Genomic DNA, 25,385 nt, shown 5'->3' with positions numbered 1-25,385 from the left:
TCTGTCTGTCTGTCTGTCTGTCTGTCTGTCTGTCTGTCTGTCTGTCTGTCTGTCTGTCTGTCTGTCTGTCTGTCTGTCTGTCTGTCTGTCTGTCTGTCTGTCTGTCTGTCTGTCTGTCTGTCTGTCTGTCTGTCTGTCTGTCTGTCTGTCTGTCTGTCTGTCTGTCTGTCTGTCTGTCTGTCTGTCTGTCTGTCTGTCTGTCTGTCTGTCTGTCTGTCTGTCTGTCTGTCTGTCTGTCTGTCTGTCTGTCTGTCTGTCTGTCTGTCTGTCTGTCTGTCTGTCTGTCTGTCTGTCTGTCTGTCTGTCTGTCTGTCTGTCTGTCTGTCTGTCTGTCTGTCTGTCTGTCTGTCTGTCTGTGTCTGTCTGTGTCTGTCTGTCTGTCTGTCTGTCTGTCTGTCTGTCTGTCTGTGTCTGTCTGTCTGTCTGTCTGTCTGTCTGTCTGTCTGTCTGTCTATCTATCTATCTATCTATCTATCTATCTATCTATCTATCTATCTATCTATCTATCTATCTCTCACTTCACACGCCATTTTCTCCTGTTTTCTTTTCATTGTGTAAGCGCTGCAAAGTATCTGGAATGCCATTATAACAGTCCATGCTTACTAAACATTTGCTTTTAGTGTCCCTTTAATAATGAAGAAAATGGTTTTTAGCATGACAGCCTATCTGCAGCAATCATGTGCGCATGCACTTTCTGACGTGCTTCCTTTTAGGCACGACCAAGGGTGCTCGCACCAAATGATCAAATACTCAGTTCTGAAACACGAAGACCAGTAGGCAATAAGGGTTGTCCTAAGTAGTTTCAGGTTTGTACCTACGGCAGAAGGCTAAATGTTAGTTATATTACATCCCCACATCACGCCAAAGATTTGATGGTACGAACCCACACCTACTCATGTAAAGGTTTAATTGCGGTATTTGATACCTTAGAAGAGTAATCCATACTTAACGTTACCGCGAGGGACACAAACGGACATTTCAAGGAAACGCCAAATGTCTGTATTCCGGAGCATCAAGAAGGAGCTCATTTTTGCGGCCAACAAATAGTTGTCGTCGGAATCTTGTCATAGTCATGAGGGTAAAGTTCGGCATAAAAAGAACAGACGGGCCCACTGAGCGCCCACTTTATCAAACTGCCTGAATCTCATTGTGTGCAAGTCCACAGTGTTCAGACATCCAGAGAAGCAAATTTCCTCCGGCATGAGGAGGAGTAAATGTGTAGATCGACTGGTGCAGTAGTGAAATATTTTTATTTTCTAGCGACATAAAGATTGAGAGACAGCAGGTGAGCATGATTACGGGTGACACATTGCTAAAAATGTTGTATAGGACCAAGCAAATAGGCAAGAACCTGGCCACAAAAACTGTAATCCGGAAGACCCACAGCACAGCTCCCCGATAGCGACTCAGGGCAAATTCCAATTGCCGATCTCTCATCTTTCTGCGAGGCATCCGTGTACACTACCGCATGTGAAGTTAATCAATATAATAATTAGTCAAACCTCGCTATAACCGAGTCGCGCCTGACACAAAAATAGCTTCGTTACACCCGATACTCTGTTATAGCTGTTACACTGTAGTAGTGGGCATTTTTTTTTATTTACTTCGTTATGCGCAATAATGTTATATCCGTGTTCGCCATATCCAGGTTCGATTTAATTCGTAAAAACAAATATTAGAGTAAGTTATTCAAGGCATGCTGCCACTTGCCAGTATTTCTTCTCCAGGAATTTAACGGAATCACACCTTCATTTAACGCAAGGGATATCAGCCCGAAAGTGTCCTTGCCATTACTTTTTAAACCAGGAAGCAGGAAAAAATGAATGGCGATGCCACCACACTGGTGCTCGCCCTCCCATCGCGCATACTGAGAGCATCTGGTCGGGCCTACAGAACTGCTATTGCTACAGATTTATACGTTGCATTTTTAAAGCAACCGAAAACTTCATCTATCAAGTTTCGGAAATTCTTCCTGGGCTCAGCAGCCCAAATAATATACTTCAAAATTCGTGACGGCACCTTAACGCACCGGCGCCGAGGTTTCTGTGCGAAAATATAAAACATGCGTCTGACCATCATTGCTCCCAGTAACAACATGCGTTTCTTTGTCCACCAAAACAACGAAAATAGCGATATTAAATAACAATTTACTAGTCCTAACCCATTTATTGTCTGCCTTTAGCTACCCATTATTGCAGAAAATTACGGTAAAAGGCCACAGTATAATGCAAAAACATCTTAATGATGTCCTAGCAAACACAGATATCGTAAAGAAATTCGGTGCCCTTCCGCTATTGAAGGATCACCAGTGAAGCGGTGATGCGGGCCCCTTAATAGCGAACTGCACCGCCGCCGCGGGTCGGCCCGGCATTGCACTATCTTCGGGATCAGCACGCGTATGGAGAGTGCTTAACGCCTGCTTCACCTCCTTCGTGGGTCAGCTCGGCATCGCACTATCTTCAGGATCGGTCCACTTATGGGGAGTGCTTCATGTCTGCTTCACCTACGGCGCGTGTCTACCCAGCATTTCGCTATCGCCCCACGTATGGAAAATGCTTAACGCCTGGTTCGTCTCCGCCGCGGGCCGGCCCGGTATTTCACTACCTTCGGGATCGGCCCACGCCTGCTTCACTTCCGCCGCGGGTTGGCCCTGTATTGCACGATCTTCGGTATAGGCCGACGTATGGGGAGTGCTTAGCACCTCTGTTTCACCTCCGCCGCGAATCGGCCCAGTATTTCGCTGTCTTCAGGATCGGCCCACGTATAGAGATGTGCTTAGCGCCTGCTTCACCTCCGCCGGGGGTCGGCCCGGCATTGCACTATCTTCGCTATCGGCCCACGTATGTAGAGTGCTTAGCGCCTGCTTCTCCACCGCCGCGAATCGGCCCAGTATTTCGCTGTCTTCAGGATAGGCTCACGTATGGAGATGTGCTTAGCGCCTGCTTCTCCAAAGCGGGTCGGCCTGGTATTGCACTATCTTCGGAATCGCCCTAGGTATGGAAAGTGCTTAGCGCCTGTTTCACCTCCGCCGCAAATCGGCCCAGTATTTCACTGTCTTCAGGATCGGCCCACGTATGGAGACGTGCTTAGCGCCTGCTTCACCTTCGCCGCGGATCGGCCCGGTATTGCACTATCTTCGGGATCGCCCTACGTACGAGTATTGCGTCTACATGTGTATGGACACGATGCTGGGAGAACTAGCCCTTGACAGCTTCGCTGTAAAATTTAACCAATTTTACAGCGAAGCCTTTGTGTTTCTTAATTATTTACGACGACGAACGCGGGAGAAGTGGCACGAGGGCGTTCGCGCCGAAGGGCGCCAACGAGACAGGTGTGGAAGAAGACAATAAAGCCAATCGTGATGATGATAGTTTTGTTTTAACACACGGACGCGATCCTGGGGGAACTATCCCTTAACAGCCTGGCTGTAAGATTAATGAAATGTATGAACAGTCAATGTTGAAACAGCAGTCCCATCTGCATGGATGGCAGCACGACCATGACGACGGAAATGAGCCATGACGAAAGCGACGAGTCGGTGGTCACTACGATGGTGTAACTAGGGCGGCTAGTGCAGCGCGCTACTACGCGCCACAGTAATCCGACAAAAAAAAAACCGACACGCCCTAGCACGCTGATGGTGCGCGAGCAGCGGAATCGGCAGTTGCAAGATCGAAGGCCAGCGGTACTTGATCCAGCTCCCACCTGACTGAGCGGGCCGTACTAAAATGTAATTCGTGGACACCACGCACCAAAGTCTGTCTGGTTTTTCCTCAACCACAATAGCATGACGATAATGTCAATAGCAGTGGCACAACTATGAAGGTCTGACAACAGAATGGCAGCAGTGTGGTGACGCCAACAGGTGATGCTGACAATAGAAATACCACACACGGATGAAAATGAAACCAACAAACAGAAGCAGGCTAGGTTTGTAGTTTAATCAAACACCAATATTTACATCAACTACAAGTACAACACACAAGAACATGCACACTTGCTTGGTAGTAAACATCAATTATTCCTGAAGCTTTCAAATAGTCCTGTAATGTGCGCAACACATTCTGTGCTTTGCTTGCAATTCTTGGATGACACAATGCACACACACATTTCAGCAATACTAAGGTGCACAGGTTGACAATTCTTTTTTTCAACTATAAGAATGGTTTTCTTTATTTTTAGATTGCAGCAGCCTATTCAACTTTAACATGCAACTAAGAAGAGGGAAGATTGGGCAGTGGTATGTAGCAAGAATCTCTGCAAATACCATTCGCAATTTATCTCAAGACTTACAGTGGATGAAGTTAACAGATAAGCCACTTGCTCTTTTTTACAGAAGCTGTGACAAGAGGACACTGAACAAGCAACAGCTGACAAGGGTTTGCAGCAGTTTATGGAGAAAATACAGGGATATTTAAGAGCTTCCAAGCTGTGACAAAGAATGTTCATGGATACTTAAGTTTCAAATCAATACATCGGCTATTAGTCATTGAGAAGACTTTTTACTGTACACAGATTAGACGGGTATACTCAAAAAAAGCCACGAACTGCCTCTGCAAGGATGTTAACCAGCATTAGTTGGTCTCAATATCAGCTTGCACATACTTTTTGTTTCAACTCACCGAAAGAAAATCTTCTAAGCTTAGTAAAAAATGAAAAATTTTGAACACTACCCTAAAGTTTAAGAGCTTTGAAGGCTTTGAAAATGCCATGTTGATATTCAAAAGCTTTTTAAGGACCGCTGTATGCCAATGTAAGTGAAGAGATTGAAAGGGACAGGATGCAGTAGGAAAAAAAATTTATGCAAAGTATCACACGTCCTTTTAGATGCACACCGACCTGCACAATAGTTGTGCAATTGCATTAATCATGTGAGGTCAAGCAAGGAGTGAAATTAAATCAGCACAAGCTCTTATCTGCTAATTCTTATCCTTTCTTTTTTTGCTGCAGTAGTTTTTTTTTCAGAATTTTGATTTATCTAGGAAAGCCACTGTCCAGGACTTTGGGACTAAAGACAGCATATCAACCAGACATGGTCCCAAGCCCCTGTCAGCACTCATGCAATGCTGTATAAAAATTGTTGAAGTTTTGCATCACGCATTCCATACTTGTGCAATGAATTTGCCTGAATTTTTATATTTACGCATTCACCCACACACTACTTTAAAAAATAAGTGTAAGGTTTAATTTTCTGAAGATTCTCAATGAACTAAGGAATAGTGGAGTGGTGAACTCTAGATTCATTTTGGCCAACTGGGTTTTTTGTTACATACACCCAAAGCACAGTAGATTAGAATTTTTTTCATGCAGCTCCCATCGAAATGCAGAAAATGAAACAGGGACTCGAACCCTATACCTGATGCTCAGCAGCAGGTACCCCACCTTTACAACATGTTCTAATATTTCCCGTAAAATCTAATAATTCTTTTCTGTGGGTCACATGAAGGCGAAGTGAATATTACAGTTCACAATCCTGCACGGATACTTTGTAAAACTCTTTACATGAAGCTTCATTTCCTCAACAAGAAATGGTGACACACTACGAGAATCTGACTTTCTCTCGCTTAAACAGTGCCTTCTCGTTTAGAAGCCCAGAATTTGCATCTAATAAAATCGTGACACTGGGCTTGAAGAGTTTATTGAAATAAAGAAGTCAAACAAGTGACAAATTCTTGTGTAATATTTTGCTCATTTTTTTTTAGCACCAAGGCATTTGCGAGGAAGGGACCTGACTAACTTTCTTTATTCACTAATGCCTTTTCTCACATGGTGCTTCAAAGTATTCAGCGCACGTGTGCCAGTCTAAGGATATGCCCTGTTCAGTATGCTAGGCGCGATCGGGAGCTGTCCTGGCCCTCTGCTGGCGCATTGACATCCCGCAGCAACTCAATAGAGTTGATGCGCAGTATGGTGTACGAGAACCGGTAGAAGTAGTGCCTCTCGTAACGGCTCCGCCTTATGCAGATGAAGTTTCGCTTGGTTTGGGAGAGCGTCTTCTCTACGACAGTGGCGTCAACACGGACCAGGCCACGGTCTAGTAGAGGCCGACCCAGTAGTGTGAAGTCGCGGGCACCGACCATCAGCACCTAGAAAGTTACCAAATTGTAGCTGTGAACAGGTGTAATAAGAATTGGGCCTTCCATAGGTGCCGAATATGGCCCCTATTTCAACTGTGAACTCCATGCACATACAACATATTTAAATTACACAGGACTGAGTTAATTATGTTTTTAAAGAGGAGGAGCTAGCCAACTAACAATTATTTCTAATGGTATGAATAACCTATGCCTAGAGAATGAATATGTTGCTGTATGTTCACCTCGCTTCTAATTCCTTTGCATGTCTTTCTGACTCTGATAGAAACCTGCGGACTTCAGTGACCCCTTTGGCAGGGTCTTTTATCAACAGCGTATGAAATGCATGTGAATGATATGTCTCAGTATTGCTTCTCTCTCCATTAGACAATGCTAAGGACTCATGAAAAAAAATGAAAGAACTCCCCTAATAATTTACAACATTTATAAGGAATAGAAAGATCACCACTTGCACGAAAAGGTCATAAATATACATAATTCACTCAATAACTAAAATGAGGCCAAGAAGGATTCACTTGAAATCAAAATCTATAGTAGACATGCACAGCAGCGCTTATACTTGGACTCGCAATAAATAAAACAAAAAAAGAAAAAGATGAGGCGTAAGTTTTGCCTAACAGGCGAATCGGTATTAGTGATAGTGAAGTATAATTCAGTTACATGAAGGAAGATTCTTCCCGTCTGCTGAAGTGCAGGTAGCACAAGGAAAGAACATGCTAGCGTGCTCACCCTGAGCAGCCACGGTAGCTACCGCTCCCGAGATCATGCGGCAGCATGGCTGGCTGGCCTAAATGAAGCGTGGTTACGGCAGATACCTTTTTGTGCTGCCTCCCATAAAATGGTGTTCCCGAACGACAGAGCCCAGCCATGCCCGTGTCAGTGCACCGACCCAATCAAGGCGTGAGTGACACGGCATCACACAGTCCAGCAGATGTACTGCAGTTGTAGGGTTCCCAGGAAGTTTACATCAACATGCCGGACATCTGATTCATCCAGCTGGAGAGCCACTTCTGTATCAACAAGGTTTCAGGCTCTGGCTGCGTTCCAGGTTCCGGTTGCTACCCCTTGCCCCTGACTTCTACAAGTGCTTGTGGGCAACCATCCTTGCTCACTACGCCACCTCGAGCCCTCAGCCTCCTCCAGTTGAAGCTCCGTCACAACAGCTCTCGCCATCTGAACCATCGCATTATTCCGTGTCTTGTCATCCCACATTGCCTGCGTCCACCCGTGCCTATCGTCAGCATGTGCCGGCCCCAGCATCAAACCTTGACTCAGTCTGTGAGCCTCTGCCCCAGCTCAAAAGCAGCTGCGTGATGACTCTTTCCAAGAAATTTACTTGGAAAAAGTCATAAGTGCTTTTGGCTATTCTATGACCTGCCACTCTCATTCCTTGGATGTTCCCACAAGCTGCCCGCTTTCCATTCAGGAGCACCTCACTCATGACCTATTGAGAGGCTCTCCCACCGGCTCCAATAGGTGTAAATTTCACTCTCGCAGGTCCGGCGACGCCCCAAGCACAACCTTCATGATGTCTTCAGTGACCACCGCAACCCTGATGCTATCAGCATTCCAGATTTCACCACAAGCAGCAGGAGGCAGGCCTTCCCATGTTCTGTGGTCGCACCTTCCACGAATGCATGGCCTACCGAAGTTTTGCAGGAGTAGCCCTGCCACCTGGTTTCTTCAGCTCGGCAATCACTTCTACATCAACAATGCGAGTGACCAACGCTTGTGCCATCACCACACAAGTCGCAAACTGCCAGACAGTCTTCTTTCGGAGCTCCGACTTCTACCAGGCCCCGGCATCTACGAGAATCTGTGGCAGGTCATGATTTTGCACTACAGCAGCACTGTGGCTGCACCTCGCTCACAACCTACACTGCCGGTGCTGCCCGATACATCTCTCTTGGATCGTGTGAACCCGGCACTACCAACGACGTCCTCAATGCACAAGACAACATGCCCTGTGTCCAGGCTTGGTTTTCCTACAGCGCCGTCTGCACATTTTACCTGGGCTCATTTACGGACACTAATCTGTTAGGCAGAATCGCGCTTCGCACTACGAGGGCGGCCCTGTAACAGTGTGATCATCGCCTCCACAGCCGGTGAATAAAACTGCTCATGTATGGGTAGTGCAAGAAATGCGCACACTAGCACACTCAACCTGAGCGGCCGCTGCCGCTCCCGAGATCCCGCAGCACCACGGCTGGCCGGCCTGAATAAACCATAGTTACAGCAGCTACCTCTTTGCGCTCCCTCCCACAGCCAGTCTCCTGCTGGTGTAAGGGGTCTCAGGCTCTGAAACGAGATCTTCTAAATACTAATATAAGGCCACCACGTCAGTGAAAAATTGTCCGAGGCCACACAAAGTTTCTTCACGTGTAACTGCTATTATATATATATATATATATATATATATATATATATATATATATATATATGTGTATATATTGCATGTGTAATGCGAAGACGTGGGTTTGTATCCCATTTGCAGCCGGATACTCTTTCGTCCACTGTCATTTTATTCATCATTTAATTCAATGAGTAAGTATGATTTCCCCTATGTTGTCCTTGCCTGTTTGTTGGCTTCTTACACACACACGCACACCACATACATATGTATATACATATACATATATATATACCTATCGGTCAAACAAGGCAACGTGAAATGAGATTAAATAAAGAGTGGTCAGTAAAAGCCGACAGTTTTCATTTAGCCGGGGGGTCTTTCCCAACCCCACCATTATATAAAGCGTACCGCAAATAGTAGAAGGGCTCAAAGGCAGAAAGTTTATTATAAACTTTCTGCCTCTGGGCCCTTCTTATATATATATATATATATATATATATATATATATATATATATAAGCGAGAAGAAAGAGGGTTAACCGAGGGCCCCAATTTATGTGTGTGCGTGCGTGTGTGTGTGTAAAGCGTCCGCCCCCCCCCCCCCTTCTCCGGAAAAATAACTTTCGGCCTTTGGGCCCTTCTGCTATTCACGGTCCGTTTTTCGTTGAATCTCATTTCACGTTGCCCTATTTGACCTCCTTTGTATGAATATGCATTTTGTTGCTCGGGGATGTGTACCTTCTCGAGGCGCAGCGAGTCCCCGATGTCGACCGGCATGTCTGCGTGAACGAGCACCAGGTCTTCCGCAGTCACCTTGAACTGCGTGCCGTGGATGAAGACGATGGCGAACAGGCGGCCCGTCGTGTTGCCGGCGACCTGCGCGTTGACGCTCTCCAGCACGCGCCGCGTCTCTTCAATATCGTCCGACGAGACCACGCTACCTTCGACGACGGGCAACCGGTGCGCGGGCTCGGGCGACGTTGCGGCGACGCTAGCCACAGGCTTCAGGCGCATCGCATTCGAACGCAAACCGCGAGTCGCTGACCACGAAGTGACGCCGCCGAACGTGCGAAAAGTCCGTAGCACAGACATGCAAACACTCCTGCCACTGGACAGCGCCATTTTGATCATGTTCGTGTTGCTTGGCACGTAAAGAGCGATGAGCCCACATTGCGCGGATCCATGTCCTCGTGTTAAAATGGTAGAGCGCACCACCAGATTTTCATATACATCAAAACATATCCTCCGAGATCGCCTCGAAGGACTTGACTATGATACGGAGAAAGCAAAAAAATATTAAACATAAGTTTGCTGACTGCGTGTGCAATATTGCGGAGCCGAAAACATTTTGGAGTTCTTGAAGCGTATGGTTTTATACGATTTTATGCACGAGTTGTGTTCAATCTCATGTTCTAGCAATCACGCCCTGTGATTTAAATATGCGAATCAAACGTTGTTTTTGCTGTTTGCATGTTCCGGTAACGACTGTGGGAATTGGCTGAGGCGCCTCAAGAAAACATTCATTATACTACAACGCGAGAATGATGGGAGACCTTGCTCTCCCTCCCGTAGGAGGCAGCTGCCGTACTCCAGGTGCGCCGAAGAGCTCACGCCAGGGGAGCCCTAGAATAGGGGCGTCGATCAGCCTGAAGACTGCTATTCTGCACAATAAAAAGTTTTTTTTCTATGGGAGCCAGATACACATCATAAGCGTCGGGTATGTGTCACAAACGACTACAAGAGCCAAGACGCGATATGGTCGCCACGTTCTGAGCAACACCACTACTACTCTACGTCCGACTACTACGTGCGAGTCGCTTCGCTGGGCTGTAGTAGTTGCCAGCAAAATTTAATTAAGGGGTCTTTCTGCGACGTTTTTCTTAGTTCATGTTACTCTATGAAATGAGCCGACGCTCCTTCATAACTCATCGCCAGGGCCACAACGCCAAAGACATCGACATTTTCGATGGCCGCACGCGCGGCGCTCCGGGCGCTCGAAAGTACACGTCGTTCTAGGTTCTAGCACCGAGTTCTGAAAAATTCGAGGTGTGATAAGCGCGGTGTGTGGACTCCGACCCCGCCGGCGACGACAGCAGCAATGACGGAGATTGCCGACTGGTTCCGCAGTTTGCCCGTCTTCACACGCTATTGGTTTGGCTTGTCCGTGCTGTTCCCTATCCTCGGCCGCTTTAGGCTGGTCAACCCGCAGCATTTAGTGCTCAGTTACGACCACTTCATCAAAGGCTTTCAGGTGAGTAGTGCCCACTCGAATTAACGCGATTCGCTGCGCACGTTGTTGTTTCGCTTTTCAAACAACTTCCGCATGAGTCTGGAATCGGTAGTGAAGAGGCCATCGCGCGACGGAACGTCACCGTGACGCACAAATGTATCGCGTCATGGCCCGCGCGGTCATTGTGTGGTGAAGAACCAGAGGCCGCAAATTGCAGTAGACACGTTATTTGCAGTGCGGCCCGAGCTTGTGCTCCGTGTTGCGCAGGCTCACGTGTGGTAAGCGTCGTACGTACCAGAGGTACTAGCGAAATGACAAACGAGAAACGGGTACGATCACCGTGAAATAACCGGAAACTCGCTGCACACGATCGTGCGAGAGAGACCTTACGAGGACGTTGTTTCCGTAAACATCAGCGCGGAATATACGGTTCTCCTTGAAAGGGTCTACTTTTCCGCCGCGCCATCAATTGTTTTATTTAGTGGTTGCGCATTGCCCTGTGATATAGCTGCATTCAGTAGACTGACGTCGCAAAGTCTTCTCGCCGCCGGCATTTAACATTCGGATGAAGGCAGACGTCACCAAGTTCTTTCGATTCGCGTCTTGAGCCATCTCGCGACATCACTAAAAGGAGCACGAGGTAGTGTCACGTGCGATAGTCACCGCGAAAGGGACTTCGGGTGTCGGCGTCACCTGTACCGCACGCTTTGTCACATTTTTATTTTACTTATCTTCTGTTGACGGTTTTCGAGGTAGAAAGGGCCTTAACCAATAGTCGACTCACAAGCCTTGTAGATGTGGTTATGTTTATCATTTATTTGTTTGCTTGTTTGCTTTTCATGTTAAAGTGCTTGTTTGTCAGTAGACAGTTTCAGAAAAAAACACTGCTTTATTTTTTAGCACTCCCTGAGCTTAATCGGCGCAGAAGTATGAATGGATGAATAATATAAATAGCTCATGAGTGCTTGAGTAGTAGCTGAATAAGGACAAATGGATGCGTAATGTAACTACCCCATCAGTCATTTTTAATAATTATTCGTGTTTGTACTGGAAACACGGCAAGAAATTGTAACATGTTTAACAGTGTAGCATTGCGAAAATGCTTTGGTCATTAGATTGCCAACAGCCCCACCAGGGTAAAAACATCAGATCATGCAGGTCATGCTTTGGCACCCATCCTGTCATATGCGTTCTCTGCCCTCATGTAGACTTCACTATAAATTCTCTCGAATATGATTCACGAACTAGCTCGAACGAAGATTCTGTTCGGTTACCATTGTTAGAATTAACTGAGAAGGGATTTTTTCTTTATTTGATTCTCAGACAAGGCCTAAGCAGAGGCTGGGGCTAAAGGCAATAATTTGCGTGGCTCGTCCACAGCATCATTTACACAATGCATATGACATCGAAACATTCTTTTTGTCAGTTAACACAGCTGTAGACACACTGGTACATGACTAGAACAAGAACTCCAAAGGAAAAATGTAAAGTATCTGCTTGGCAGAACATATAACAAAGCTCATGTACATCAGTTTGCAAGTACAAAATATCAGTTGTAATAAGACAGTAACAAATCTCTAAGAAATGCAACACAAATTAAAGCTATGCACGGCATAATGAGGTGATAATTCAAATATTTCTCACAATGCAGTGACGATGCAATACAAAGAATAAGTACAGTCAACAGTTGGTTGTTGTCTCTTCATCAAAATAGAAAACTGGACAAGTTGGTTTAGGTTGACCGCTCAACTGTAGCACAAAAGTAAGAGCACAAGAGAAGGAGGAAGAGTCCCCATCGGGTATTTTAACGGCACAATTAATCTTTAGCACTTTGTAAAGAATGTCTCCATAATAAGCAAAATACAGGCATGCATTAACAACTTCACGCTAATCTTTTCTTTCCGTGGGTGAAGTGTTTAATGCCCCTTGTGTTATGGTAGTGTTAAATGGCACGAAGGCAGCACTAGCCATCAGTGCCAAGGCTATTGAAGAATGTTTATTGCCCCTGTCGCTCATACAGTATCAATATCCATTGAACGTGCAAGGGCCGTTGACGTGTACTGCTGTCCTATCGTGCACTTCACTGGTGATTGAGAAATGTGCAGGTGTCTTGGAGGACGCTTGTGGATGGTAGCTACCAGAAACTACAATTTAGAAAAAAACATGTCGAGCTGAAAAGAAAATCATTGGCATTCATTGCACAGGGGAACACCGCAGAACTCTATGCAGGGGTGGGACTCCTGCTGTGCCAATTGCACCATTTTGATACAAACACAAATTCCCGCACCATACATGGAAAATAGACAAAAATTGCGCCTCGCTGTGCCAGGACGGCTTCGTCCTGTGTGCCCCAACAGCGGCTGCAAACCGCAAGCAGATTCGTTCTTCTAAAAAAAGTGCAGCCATTCACATTCTGGCACCTCCTGCAGTTTGTTGCAATTTTCATGCCTATAACACTGCACTTCTTGGCACTTCAGCAAGTGGTCGGTGCACCCGGATGTCGTCGGCTGCTGTCGGAACAGCCGGGGCAGCTGTATTTAGACTGTACTAGTCAGCAGAGCAGTGCAGGGCTCCCTAGCTGAGGCACAAAACGACAAAAAGTAGTCTGAGGGTGCTGTGAGCAAATTGGGTATTAGGGACAGGCATACTGCAGTGAATTGAGCTGGTGGGCATCTCTGTTCCCAAGGCCAGTATCATGTAAAAGTGTTATAATCTGTTTTTGTACCCATGTGGGCAAGGCCTGAGCGATTTTGACCTATCAAGAAGCTGGATTGGTGGATTTGGAATAAAAACAGAGTGCAACAGCTTTACATTATACAAGCCCAGGATTGATTGCGGCTCTCTGCGTCTGCAGGGACATATGGCTAACCAAAAATTATGCTACCGCATCAATTGCACCACATAATATGAGAACATTTTGTGCTGTCATCATTAGCGTTGACATGGGAATATATAGTTCAATCATAGTAGCAATGATGTTTCCAGCTTTACAGGAAAGCATGCACCATGCCATTGTTTAACCCACTCTTCCATATTCCAGTACGCTATTGCTACAAAGCGTTCTTCTACCACCCTGCATTCTGATTGGATTGCAGCAAGTCCAAACTATTTATATTATGTAGAAATGGCTTTCAATAACCCACAGTAGTTCTGGCTTCTCCATACAGTCTGTTGGTGAAGTGCATTTCAGGTCACTTCACCCGCACTGTCGAAACATTAAAGAAAATTGTGTTTATAAAAGATATTGTGTACTACATTTTGAAATTTCGTACTCACTACTGCAGGATGCATGTTTTCTCTTTTTTTTATTGCTACTACTAATTAAATATCTACATGCACTATTACGAAAATTTGCATGTGCTAGGTGGTTTGAGTATGAGGGAAATCTGCTTTGAAATTCAGCTTAAGATGTTGCTTAAGACAGTTGCAGTGCAGCGCTCATGTTGGTTTATTCTGCGTTCCATCATGGTTTCGTTAGTGCACTGCCATATTCCATTATTCCCCTGAAATTGAGATCGGCCTGCTCCAAATTGCTTCAAAATGAAATTTTATCTGCTCGAAGTTGCTCACAAAATTATATTTAATCTGCTCCGAACCACTTCAAAATGCAATTTTACTTGCTACAAAGATTGCTCCACAATGACTTTGGGCAGTCCCACTGCCATGTATACGATGCTCCGGTGCACGAACCCAGTCAAGCCACTTTTTGTCCATGCTCGAAACATCTGACAGATGTTGAATAAACCTGCACTAAATTGAGCTGAAACCTGATATATGCAAAGAGGCAGAAGGAAGGCATACTGAACACGGAAACATGGCTAACCGACAAGCCCAATTGGGAATGCGGTTCATTGTAACAATTATTAAACCTTATTAATCACTTGTGAATGTTGCTTCAGCTATACTAATCTTCCATTCACTGTGCACCATGTGTTTAAGGCAGCATCAAGCGACCCTATGCTTTTGGCATTTATGGGGCAAGTCAACCACTGCAAATGCGCTCTGAATGGGTCACCTTCCCATTGACCAAGCCCAACAGGCTGCTGCTTTTGCAACTTGTAGCTGTGTTCCTATGGTGCTGCATGAGCAAATTGAGTTTTCACAGAAAACACTGCATTATCATGATGTGCAAAATGTGCCAAACCAATATGCACCAACATGAAAACGTCAGAAAAGCCTCGTTTACATCTGCTAATCTGCAGAAGCTGGATCTTCTGACAGAAAACAGATGGTTCCCTCCAAACTTAGTGGTGTCAAAGGTTGGGCTTGTTCCCTTCGAGTGTTCTGCCACAAAATATCTTTTACAAAATGAAAAGGAAATATATGTGTTGAAATTTCAAAACTGTATTTATTGAAGTGTTTGTAACATGCGAGACTGCTCTTAAGCATTCCATTAGTTCTTAGTTCTCTTCCGCAAAGTGGCATCAATTTTTTGGTCACTGGGAATGACCGTGTGTCCATGTTAGAACCCTGTTCACATCCCTTGCTATCGTCATAAAGACCAGACAAAAAAAGAGTATAAGACAGGAGTGCAGGACATGAATTGCTGCTGTCGGTCAGCATAATTTCAATTGTCCCGAGCACTGTTGAACTACATAGTTGGTTTGTTACTGCAGATATGGCGGCCAATCACGTCTGTGTTCTTCTACCCGATGGGTTTCCACTACCTGGTGAACCTTTACTTCCTCTACACATACTCCATACGCCTGGAAACAGGTGAGTGTTTTTTTTTATTTCTCTCTGTTTCATTTCAAATGGTCTGCTAAACATGTTGGCTGAGAACGTGCACCTGTTGCTTATTCTGCTGTCACACCATTTCTTTTGTTACAGCTGAATTCGGCAGATGAGACTATGCCTGTCTGAGGTTCGTTAACTTGTGCCCATTGACGCACGCACGTACTAGGCTACACCTTTAGTCAGGCAGTATGCTCTGCAATTAAATGAGCACTGGTTCATTTGTAGCCATTCCATAAACACGACAATTAGGTTGTCTAGTTATATTGGAAGCTGGTGCATGCAAATGTTTAGCCCACAAAACTGAATGGACAGCTAGGAATTCTGAGGAAACCTATATCTGCAGTGAGTGGATTGACTTGTGTGGCCTACTCAGTGATGTGTATGTAAATACAGCAAAGTATTGGCTACAGAAAATGACCAGTGTCTCTATTGGCACTTTTACATCTTGTGAACATGGTAAAGCTTTAGTGACGAACTGCAAACGCACAAAAAAAAATTGTGCACCCTTTAGGATGCAAATTTGTTGCCCAACAGTGGTCATCATCAGCCCTGTGTGAGTTTCGTTAATGTTGTGTGTCCCCATGGCATTGCTTACAGGATAGCACCAGACACACAACATCGAAGAAAAGTGTGCATGAGATTAGTGGCGATCGTTGTGTTACTTAGCTGCATTCCTCAGCCAATTTTGCAGTGAAATTTTGTTGCGTCTGACCAAGGCATATTGTGAAGGAAAGAAGCATTCTGCCAAGAAAATGATCCCACAGCTTGTAAAGCACTACGCAAATTAGTATAACACTGCTGCATTACCTTTGAAATCTCTGGCATAGCGCGTTGCTTCATAACGGAGATATCGGAGGCCCAGTTCTGCTTGGTTGTGAGGCACGATTAGCTTGCTAGATTTGAGAGCCATGCTTCACATGAGGTGGCCATGTGCGACGGCACTCACTACTACCACTTTAAGGATATCTTTTGATAGTTAACAAATTGACCAACCACATTTGAAAAAATGTGAGTGACAGACGCTGTTCACTTTATAAGGTGCGGATTCTGCTAAATGTTTTCCCAGATCTAGGGAAATGGGTTCTGTAATACTGGCAAATGTGAGGCTACATTCTTGCTGCAGTGTTAGGGTGGCTGGGGTGCCATGGTTCCTGACAACCACACAATGTGTGTGGTGGCTGAAAAAGAATTGCTTTGAAGTGTGTTCTCAATTGCACTGCACATTTCTGTTGCATTAAAAAGTCCCGCAAGGGGGAAGAGCTTGTGTTTAATACTGTGTGCCACCATGGCATTGTTTTTCGCACTCGCTAGCACATAGGACATTTGTTGCATTTGAACACAAAGAAAGACAAAAACAAGGCCAGAGCTATTGGCAACAATGAAAAGTTTTTGTCAATATTGTCGTCTTTCTTTGGCAGACCAATTTGGGCTTGAGCAGTGGCCCTGTTCGCAGAGCTGCTGATAAAATAAAGTTCTGGCCTTCTTTAGTGCAATAGCAAGTAATATGTGGACGCATGAGGCATGTTCAATCCTTGAGCCATCATGGCTAGCTCCATCGTGGTATCTCGGGCACGGCGGTACATGCGCGGCTGCACCCATGTGACTGAGCACATGCGTACGAAGTGCTTGGGGTGAAGTGTTCTGCTGTGAGTGCCAGGGCGAGCTGAGAAGGCTGGTGCCTTGATGCGTGCTCAGTGTTGGAAGTCACTTGATCTGGTGAGTTTCAGAAGCATGACACAGTGAAGTGGTGAAAGAAATGGCAGCGCAGAACTTTTTTTTTGCACTCACCTGGCACTTTTCATCCTACCAGTGTTGTGAACATAAGTGCTCGTGGTCATTGAGAGTGAACTCTGTTCCTGTGCGCATTTATGTGCATGGCACCACTTGTGTTAGTAAGTGAACAGTTTACTGCAATTTACAGCGCCTATGAAACTACACACCTTCGTGTAACATTCTGACACGTTGCTATCACTGATATATGCTTTGCTATTTAGGAAAAAGTGCAGCATTTATTGCACTGGAGAACTATCATGAAAATAAAGAAAATTTCGTAACTTTGGAGTTAAATATGAAATACTATAAATGTTCAGAGAAAAGCAAGCACCACAAGCAGTATTCAAATTGGTATCATCTCCTTTAAAAAAATGATACTACAGCTCACTGCACCATGGAAATAGTTGATGAAGCTGGAACACAAATACAGCAGTGACTCAATGTAGGCAGTGCCTCCTTATAATGAAGTAGGAGGGGGAGCCAGAATTACTTATTTGTAATGATTATTAGCATTTACTGTAGCATATGGCCACTGCGCCTGCCTGCGCGGCACACCATGCAGAAGTGAGTATGCTAATGTTTTGCACCGCCGCACGTAGCCGGGTTGCAGCTTGTGTGCAGCTATGCGCGGCGGTGGGAAAGACCAGTGTTGCTCGATGATGTATTTGACACGGGGTCGCTGGAGTTTTGAATTTCCACACGAACGAGTGCTGAACCCTGAGGAAAACAACATGCTTGGCCAGCAATGGTCGGCCATTTTTTTGGTTTTGGAAGTGAATTTAGTTTGTTATATTTGTTGGCAGAACAATTTCAGCTCATTAAAACGAGGTTTTAAGTAAATGGATTTCCATGGGAATGTCAAGGGGAATTTCGACTACTGCATTGTATTCGTTATTTGTCATATCTCGTTTCATTATACAAGGTTCAAGTGTATTTCCTGTGTGCATGAGACAGTCTGATACCAGAAAGGCAATGATGGTTTCACCATCGATGCGGCGATCGTTGATTTCAAACTGCGTGGGGCATGAGTGCTATTTGCCCTCTGCTACATCCAGGCACAATGAAATTAATCTAGTTGGTTCAGTTACATTGTCATTACAAAGACAGTAAGTCAGCAAGAGGTTGACGAGGCCTGCCCACATTTTATTAAGATATTACATCATCTGTAGTAATAACATTTACTATAATGTCACCTAGTAACAGTAAAGAACCAGACAGCGGTACAACTGCGAATTGCAAAAACTAAATCTTTATTGGGCAAACTTTGCCTAGAAAAGCAAGTAACACTCAACCACAACAGTAATGATGTGTGCAATTGTTCATCATTGAATATAGGTCAGGCGCGTCGGCTGTTTATATGTTACTCATCGTCCATTCTAGCGTAATCGCTGGTGCTTGCATACATTCTGGAAGGTGTACCATTTTTTGCATCACATAAGCTATGTGATTAGAGAAATTTCCCACGGCAACAACGTTCAGGAAAGTTCTGATACATGAAGGCGTCGAGTGATGGCTTGGGAACTGTGCTTACGAAAAATGATCAGCGAAAAAACAGACAATTTATATGCGTGTTAATGCCCCCCTCTTCCAAGGCGTCGACCTGATGCTGCAAACAGAATATGAAAGAAAACTAACAAGGCAAGTAAGAATTTAAGCGCCTTCACAGTTCGTTAGCACGCATTAAACAGCTTGAGGCTGGATGCCCTACATGGACCACTTCAAGTCGTGCATGGCTCTAGTGTGATTGCATAACACTGTTCAGCATGGCCTCATCGTCCACTGCACCAAGAAATCAAAGTATTTTGTAGAGTCCAAGATAGCATCGCTGAAGTTTTTCACCCAAACAACCCACTCTGCGTATCAGCAACCGAACCCAGGCATGGTCACTGGGCTGGTATTACACGCAGCATCGTCAAAGATTCTAGGGTCAGCTGTCTGTCCTTTGTTAGTTTTTGATGCGCAAGCAGGCGAATGGTCATGCTTATTCATAGTGCACTGGAGATAAGCTTCTAGTCCGATCTTGAAATGCAATCTTGAAATCTGGAGATAGTAGCAGTGGTTGGCTAGTGAAAAACGATCACTGAAAAACAAGCATTTTGTACCTGTGTCAGTATTCAGGCTTTGACTTAAGTGTCCTTACAATTGCAAAAGTGCATTTATTAGAGCACCTGCAACAATAATACGCCACTCTTGGTAGTCCTTAAATCGAAATAAAGACTGGTCATAGCAAAAGCAGCAGGGATTAATTTACTTGTTACTTGCTTATACAAATGAGGTTTGTTAAAACAATTACTGGATAAGTACCCAGTTGTTATGCTAAAAGAAACACTGACTCTTTATGATTTTTTGTCGGCAATCTTGCTAATGGGGCCTGAGCTCGTCTTAGCATACACCATTCTACAGCGCATGCCTCCTGTGTTCTTTTTATTTATTTTTTTTCCCAGGTCTTTTTGATGGGCACCCGGCCAATTACCTCTTCATGCTGCTTTTCAACTGGATCTGCATAGTTGTATCCTTCTGTGTTGGCAGTCGTTTGAGATTGGGCTCACTGACATGCATACTACATATATTCCATTGTCCGAGACGATCACAATTACTGCAGTAGTGTCTGTACTGGATCTCGTTGCTACAACTTCTTGACAGAAAAGCAATGTGGAAGCAGCACAGGGATTGAACGGATTGCAGTGTTGCATACCAGAAAAAGTGTGTTAAAGCAGCGTGTAAAAAAAGCATGTAAACAAAGGTACTGTACTGGTTGTTGTGTACATAAAATCACTAGGCGTAGACAGCTCTTCTAGCTAAGCTGCTGGCTCATGTTAAAATGCAATGCTTGACTCATTTAAAATAAATAGAGGAATGCATCATCTACGGTGGTACTGGGCATCTGGAAAAGCCGTCATCACGGTGGGTGGGGCTAGGCGGGGGGGGGGGAGGGGGTAAAGAAGTGTGCTGTTATGCAGAATGGTATCGGACGCTCACTATTAATGCATGAATATAGATCCCCCTTGCTGCTGAAGCTGGCCTCATATTTTTCACAATTATTCACATTCTCATGTCACACAAATACAGAAAGCAAACTATGAGAACACACTCAAGATAGAGTACTTATCAGCATTTAATTTGCCTTTAAAATGTTTACTAGTCCATTAAATTGTATCGCTGCAGTAATTGTGGTGGTAAGGTTGAAGTTTGCCTTGGTGTTGAGAAAAGACGTGTGGCGCATGACTGGACGGTCAGCATCTTACCTTTCCCTCCGCCGTCAGTTTGTCGTCTCTGCAGAGATTTGCAGCCTTTCTAAACTATGTAGGTTATCAAAATAAAAACTGAGCCACCTATAAGCTCAGGAATATTGGAAACTGGCAGGCTGGAACTAAAAGTAAAATTGTAGTGCTTCTTTTGGCACTAAGAAGGGCTATGTTTGGCACTGTTGTGCCAGTAAACTCCAAACACACACATTAACTACTGTACTAGACAACTAGGAACTCAAGCTCGTTTTACATAGATTTTAAAAAAGCGTCCATGCAAGACGATTTGGAGTGCCATTTGCGACATAGATTGTGTACCAACAGACACAGCACTAAGAAAGCCCATGCTGAGATTAACGTGATGCTGCTGATTGATGGAGCGCTTGAGAAGACTCGTGTTATGTCTTCCTTAAGTGTTCAGTATACAAATATTGGCACGAGCACACTATCTTATATATGGAATGAAAAACAGTTGTAATGTCGAAGCAGTCAATGAAAGCATCTAGTGGTCAGTCGCACGCTTGTTAAGGCGAAATGACGAGGAACGAACTTCAGATTTTCAGCATGGGCACCAGCTGGCGTCTTTATGGCAGCATCCAAAACACCACGACACTAGGTCATGCTCTCTCAGAGCTAAAGTCTGCCCATGCCAGATTCCAGTGTGCGGCTCAAGAAGCACGAAGAAAGTGGCGACAATGGCTATGAGGTGGCGCCAGAGTAGCATGCGCCATCTGTATGGAAACAAAGCGCTAAACGAGTGGAGGCCTATCTGCGGCGGCAACTGTCAATCGCGCCCACGCGTCACCCACGTGTTTCCTCTCACAATCTCCAGTAGCGAGGCGGTTATGCCACACTCCGCCCTCTTTGTAATGTGCCGCATGAGACAGATTGTCCGCATCAGCCTATATATCACAAATTGAAAACACATATAGAGCTGCGCTCAAATTTTCACTACGGAGTATTGTAATCATCGGTGAATTTTTTTCAAGCTTCATTTGTCCATGACTGCACACTATGCTTTTAAAGTGAAAACAACAAAAAGACAATGAGTTTGTATTTCTGTTAACTGAAGTGCAGCTTAACTGAAGTGCACTACAGCTAAAGGAAGCTAAACAGACTTCTTCACTATGTTTTTGTCAGGAAACGTGGCATAGCAAGCCAGCTATTAAAAGGGCGAGTGCTGTATGATAGCATTGCTCATTTTGCAAGCTATACTTGCTTCACAGCGTGCTTGTTGCAGATTTGCTGCCACTTGGCACGGGCTCCTATATAGCGCCCTCTTTGTTAAAATTCCTGATAAACCTTGACTTCTGAATCCAGATTGTCGCCCTCTTGTCAGACCTCATGGTGAGTGCATTCTCATAGGGTGTGTGTGTCCGTGCCTGTGTCTTGGGGCCTTTCATCGATGGTGCGAGATTGAGAAAAATAGAAGTAGTGGAAAGTAGCTTAAGGAACAACCACGAAAGAGGCAACAAAATAGGTGCAAGCAGACAAACACGGTCAAGCTCCAATATTTAATGAGCAGGAGATGAAGTTACTAATATGCACGAGGTACTGGCTATCGCGAACGACTAAAGGCCAGCTACCCATTCCTGGGTCTCTTCTGTTTCACAAATTTCGACTTATTGCAACATTGGTGAGAATTAAGGTCTTGGCGCTTAACTCTTTCTTGCATGAATTTCTTTTTTCTTCTAAAGAAATAAACAAATGTTTGTTTAGACCAGATATGCCTAAACCAACCTCACTTTTCTAAAGAAGTGCTTGGTCACAAATTTATGAGCAACAGTTTTCGCGTATCATTTATGGTACACCATGCTGTTACGGGTACATTTATTGACCATGTGAAAGAATATTTGAATTGCAGAAAACTTGCAAAAATACCAGAACTATCGAAAAAAACTTGACACGTTGCTTTAAAAGGTGGAACATATTTCTGATAGCTTCAGCTAGTACAAGTTTCATTAAAATTTGATGACGTCATCTTTGGTTGACTGTTTCATACCTTTAATATCTAGGCCAGGTCATTTATAGACCTTGACTTTGTTCATTTTCGCATTGCATCACAAGCCAAAAGAGAACTTTCCATTTCTTGAGGGAGTTATTTGTTGCAGCTATTGTGATTAGCTCCTGGAGCATGGAAGACCCCACGCTATCTTCATCATAAACACTGCTGGCATTTTCAGTTTCTCACCTATCTTAAACCAGTAATTGTTCTAAGAAAAAGTACAGCTCATGCAAGCAATGAATTATGCTACCAAATTTGTTCTTTCACAGGGAAACATATCTCTACTGTCTTCCACAAAAAACCCATTACTTCAGTACTAAAGTGCCAAACAGACGACACAAGAAGGGACACGGACGAGCGCTTCCGTGTCTCTTCTTATGTCAACTGTTTGGCACTTTAGTACTGAAGTAACACGCACCAACTAGCCCAACAAAAAGTTCTGCTTGAATATCATTACTTCTTGCTGTGTCATCATGGCACAGCAATTAATGCTTGCCTCACAGAACCACCCGATCGTATTTCTCAATGGAAACATCACAGTTTGCTGATAGAAGAGTACATAAGGACCCTGATATTTCTTGTGCGCTGATTTCAAGTCTATAAATTGTGGAAATAACCTGTTTATTTATGAACTTCTTGTGCATTGTGTGACGAGCTTCAGCCATACGTCTTTAAAGGAAGAATGACTGAAACACTATTTCCACTGTTAAAATCGCTGTGTGTTTCATTGCTAGAGAGGACATAGATTCTGGGTAAATAAGTAGGATTTTCTTTTTTTTTTCTGTTATGCTCAAAGTAGCTCTGTGTGTATCATCCATGATGGACCACACAGTGGAGGTTAAAAAAGTGCTTTGCAGTGTATCACTTAGCTAGCTAATCACTGAGAAACTTTGCTTCAAATTTGTGCATTGTTGCTGTACAACAGCTCCTCATGGACCCCTTGGTGCTGAGTGTCCTCTACGTTTGGTGTCAGCTCAACAAGGACGTCATCGTAACCTTCTGGTTTGGCACCCAATTCAAGGTGAGTGCATGGGATCACATTGTATTTCAAGGTATGTAAAGAGTCAACTTTATAACTTTCCAAAACATATCCTACATGGCAACAGCCAAAGTACACAAAACTGCATACATATCACTGACATCATAATTATGTTGTTGGCACCCTAGTTTAGAGTATAACATAGTATTTAAGACATAACATTTCAAACAGGGGAAAAAGTTAATTGTAGGTTCAGCTTTCTGGTATGCCATGGTTTTCTCATGGTAGCAAAACATGCCTGGAAGCATGCTCTGTATATTAAGTGCTTTCTAACTAATGTTATTGGAACAAATATCTGCACATGGAAGTCTAGCATCACTCCCAAGTTTGCGATGTTCCACTGGTATTGTTTAATAAGCTTGTTTGTGATTATTTCACAGTTCCCTTGATCAGCTCCTGAGGCATTGCTAAAAAAATTTCACATTGCGTTGGCTGCAGTGTCTTCAGAAATTTGTAAGCCATAGGCCATATCATGCCAGAATTGCAATTTTGTCAGATTTCCAAAGCTAAGCATTACTGTGCTTACTCAGTATACTTAGGAGGGAGGCCATTGGAAGTTCTGAGTGCTGACGGCCTCCCTGTGGCCACAAAAGACTATCTCAAGCCTTTAGCGAGACAGTTATGACATTCGTACTAGATGTCCCCATTATCCGAGTCTCAAGAAGCACTTTTGTAAATCGTTAGTAAATTTCTGAGCTGGGGAAAGGAAGTGAATTATGTTTTCAATGTTCACTGCTGCCATCCTTATAAGCATGGAAACTTTTCTTAAAGGGACACCAAAGGCAAATATTAAGTCAACAAGGGCTGTTAACATACCATTCTAGAAACCTCGCAGTGCTTGTTTTGTGCCAAGACTTAGTTTAAGAGAAAACCCTGTCGGCAGGGTCCGCATACCTTAGCACAATTCAAGACACCCGCCCCCAAGTGGGAAGTGGTGACCTTGGAAACGTCATCAGTGCCAGACAGATGGTGCTATGGTTTTTGGCGCAAAGCCAAACGTATGGCCATGGGGAAACCGAGCCAAGACCGAGCGTTGCATTCACCCCTGCACCTGCACTTCGTCAAGGGGCATGAACCGTTTTGGGTATCCTGCGAAGTATCATGGACGTGGAATTCTCTTGTATGTGCAGTTTACAAGTTTTACGAGCCAGCAAAACCAGCCCAGCACTGTGCTATAACGAAACTACCGAAACGTGAATGCAGCAGGTGGTGCACAGTTGAGTCAAAACAATACCTTTCGACTGCTCACATTGTTATAAATCAATGAGTTCTTTTTTCTAAAAATGTAATAGAACTGGACAACTAGCTCTTCTTTCTGTCTTATAGTGCAATGCAATTATCTTGTTATTACGAGTTCTTGAGTACTTGTGACAGAATTAAAATTAGGAGTGCCGACGCCATCGGGCTAGTACTTGAATATCCCGGTTGAGTTGCAAATTGTGTCCTGCATTTACCCCAATTTCTCTATTACTAAAGCTTTATTGACTACAATGTTGATGCCTTAGGCATTCTCAAGCAATAATCTATCACCTTAGCTCAACTTAGTATTTGCCTTTAGAGTCCTTTTAAAGCAGCTTGGTCATTGTGGTGGCACACAGCGTATTAGTGTGGACTGAAAGTCCACTGAAGTGGCCACCTGAGCCATGTGATGATTACTGTTGCTGCAGACTAACATCAGCTTTACTGGACCACATACATATAGTACAAGGAATAGTAGTGCCACTGATCATGAGCCTAAAGAGAAAAGCAAGAGGAGAACTATATAAACTACTCATGCATTTGTCAAACCGAACATATGCTCTGATTGACATGTCGCCGTTTCATAGTTTTCACACTTGCATCCATTTATTGTTTTTATTTTTGTCCAAGTTTGTGTGTCATACTATGAAAACAGAGCACCGCAGACACA

The 25,385-nt window shown here is 44.3% G+C and overlaps 2 protein-coding genes across 2 annotated transcripts in view; one reads left to right on the top strand and one right to left on the bottom strand.

Moving 5' to 3' along the window:
• Positions 1-3,920: 3,920 nt before the first annotated feature.
• mRpL21 (mitochondrial ribosomal protein L21) lies at positions 3,921-9,600 on the bottom strand. Its single transcript, XM_065429976.2, has 2 exons — positions 9,186-9,600; positions 3,921-6,086 (listed from the first exon to the last, which is right to left on the bottom strand). Exons 1-2 carry the CDS (start codon positions 9,576-9,578, stop codon positions 5,820-5,822), a joined length of 660 nt encoding a protein of 219 aa, XP_065286048.1. The 5' UTR covers positions 9,579-9,600; the 3' UTR covers positions 3,921-5,819.
• A 680-nt stretch (positions 9,601-10,280) lies between these two features.
• The window catches only part of Der-1 (derlin 1), a 31,697-nt gene continuing 16,592 nt past the window's right edge, over positions 10,281-25,385 (top strand). The window contains exons 1-5 of the mRNA XM_065429975.2: positions 10,281-10,698; positions 15,294-15,393; positions 19,632-19,696; positions 21,753-21,779; positions 23,363-23,458. Of these exons, the coding sequence (XP_065286047.1) occupies positions 10,546-10,698; positions 15,294-15,393; positions 19,632-19,696; positions 21,753-21,779; positions 23,363-23,458 (441 nt within the window). The 5' untranslated portion in view covers positions 10,281-10,545. The remainder of the gene's footprint in view (positions 10,699-15,293; positions 15,394-19,631; positions 19,697-21,752; positions 21,780-23,362; positions 23,459-25,385) is intronic.

The sequence above is a fragment of the Dermacentor albipictus genome, chromosome 5 (genome assembly GCF_038994185.2).
Source record: "Dermacentor albipictus isolate Rhodes 1998 colony chromosome 5, USDA_Dalb.pri_finalv2, whole genome shotgun sequence".
Classification (NCBI taxonomy): Eukaryota; Metazoa; Arthropoda; class Arachnida; order Ixodida; family Ixodidae; genus Dermacentor; species Dermacentor albipictus.
Note: the sequence above shows the minus strand (reverse complement) of the source record. Positions and strands in the feature narration are given on the sequence as shown.

Bases quoted from the DNA above. Each gene is read 5' to 3' on its own strand.
- mRpL21 (XM_065429976.2), bottom strand. From the start codon at position 9,578: ATGATCAAAATGGCGCTGTCCAGTGGCAGGAGTGTTTGCATGTCTGTG. The intron at 6,087-9,185 runs GTACACATCCCC...GTAACTTTCTAG, and splicing joins ACTCGCTGCGCCTCGAGAAG to GTGCTGATGGTCGGTGCCCG.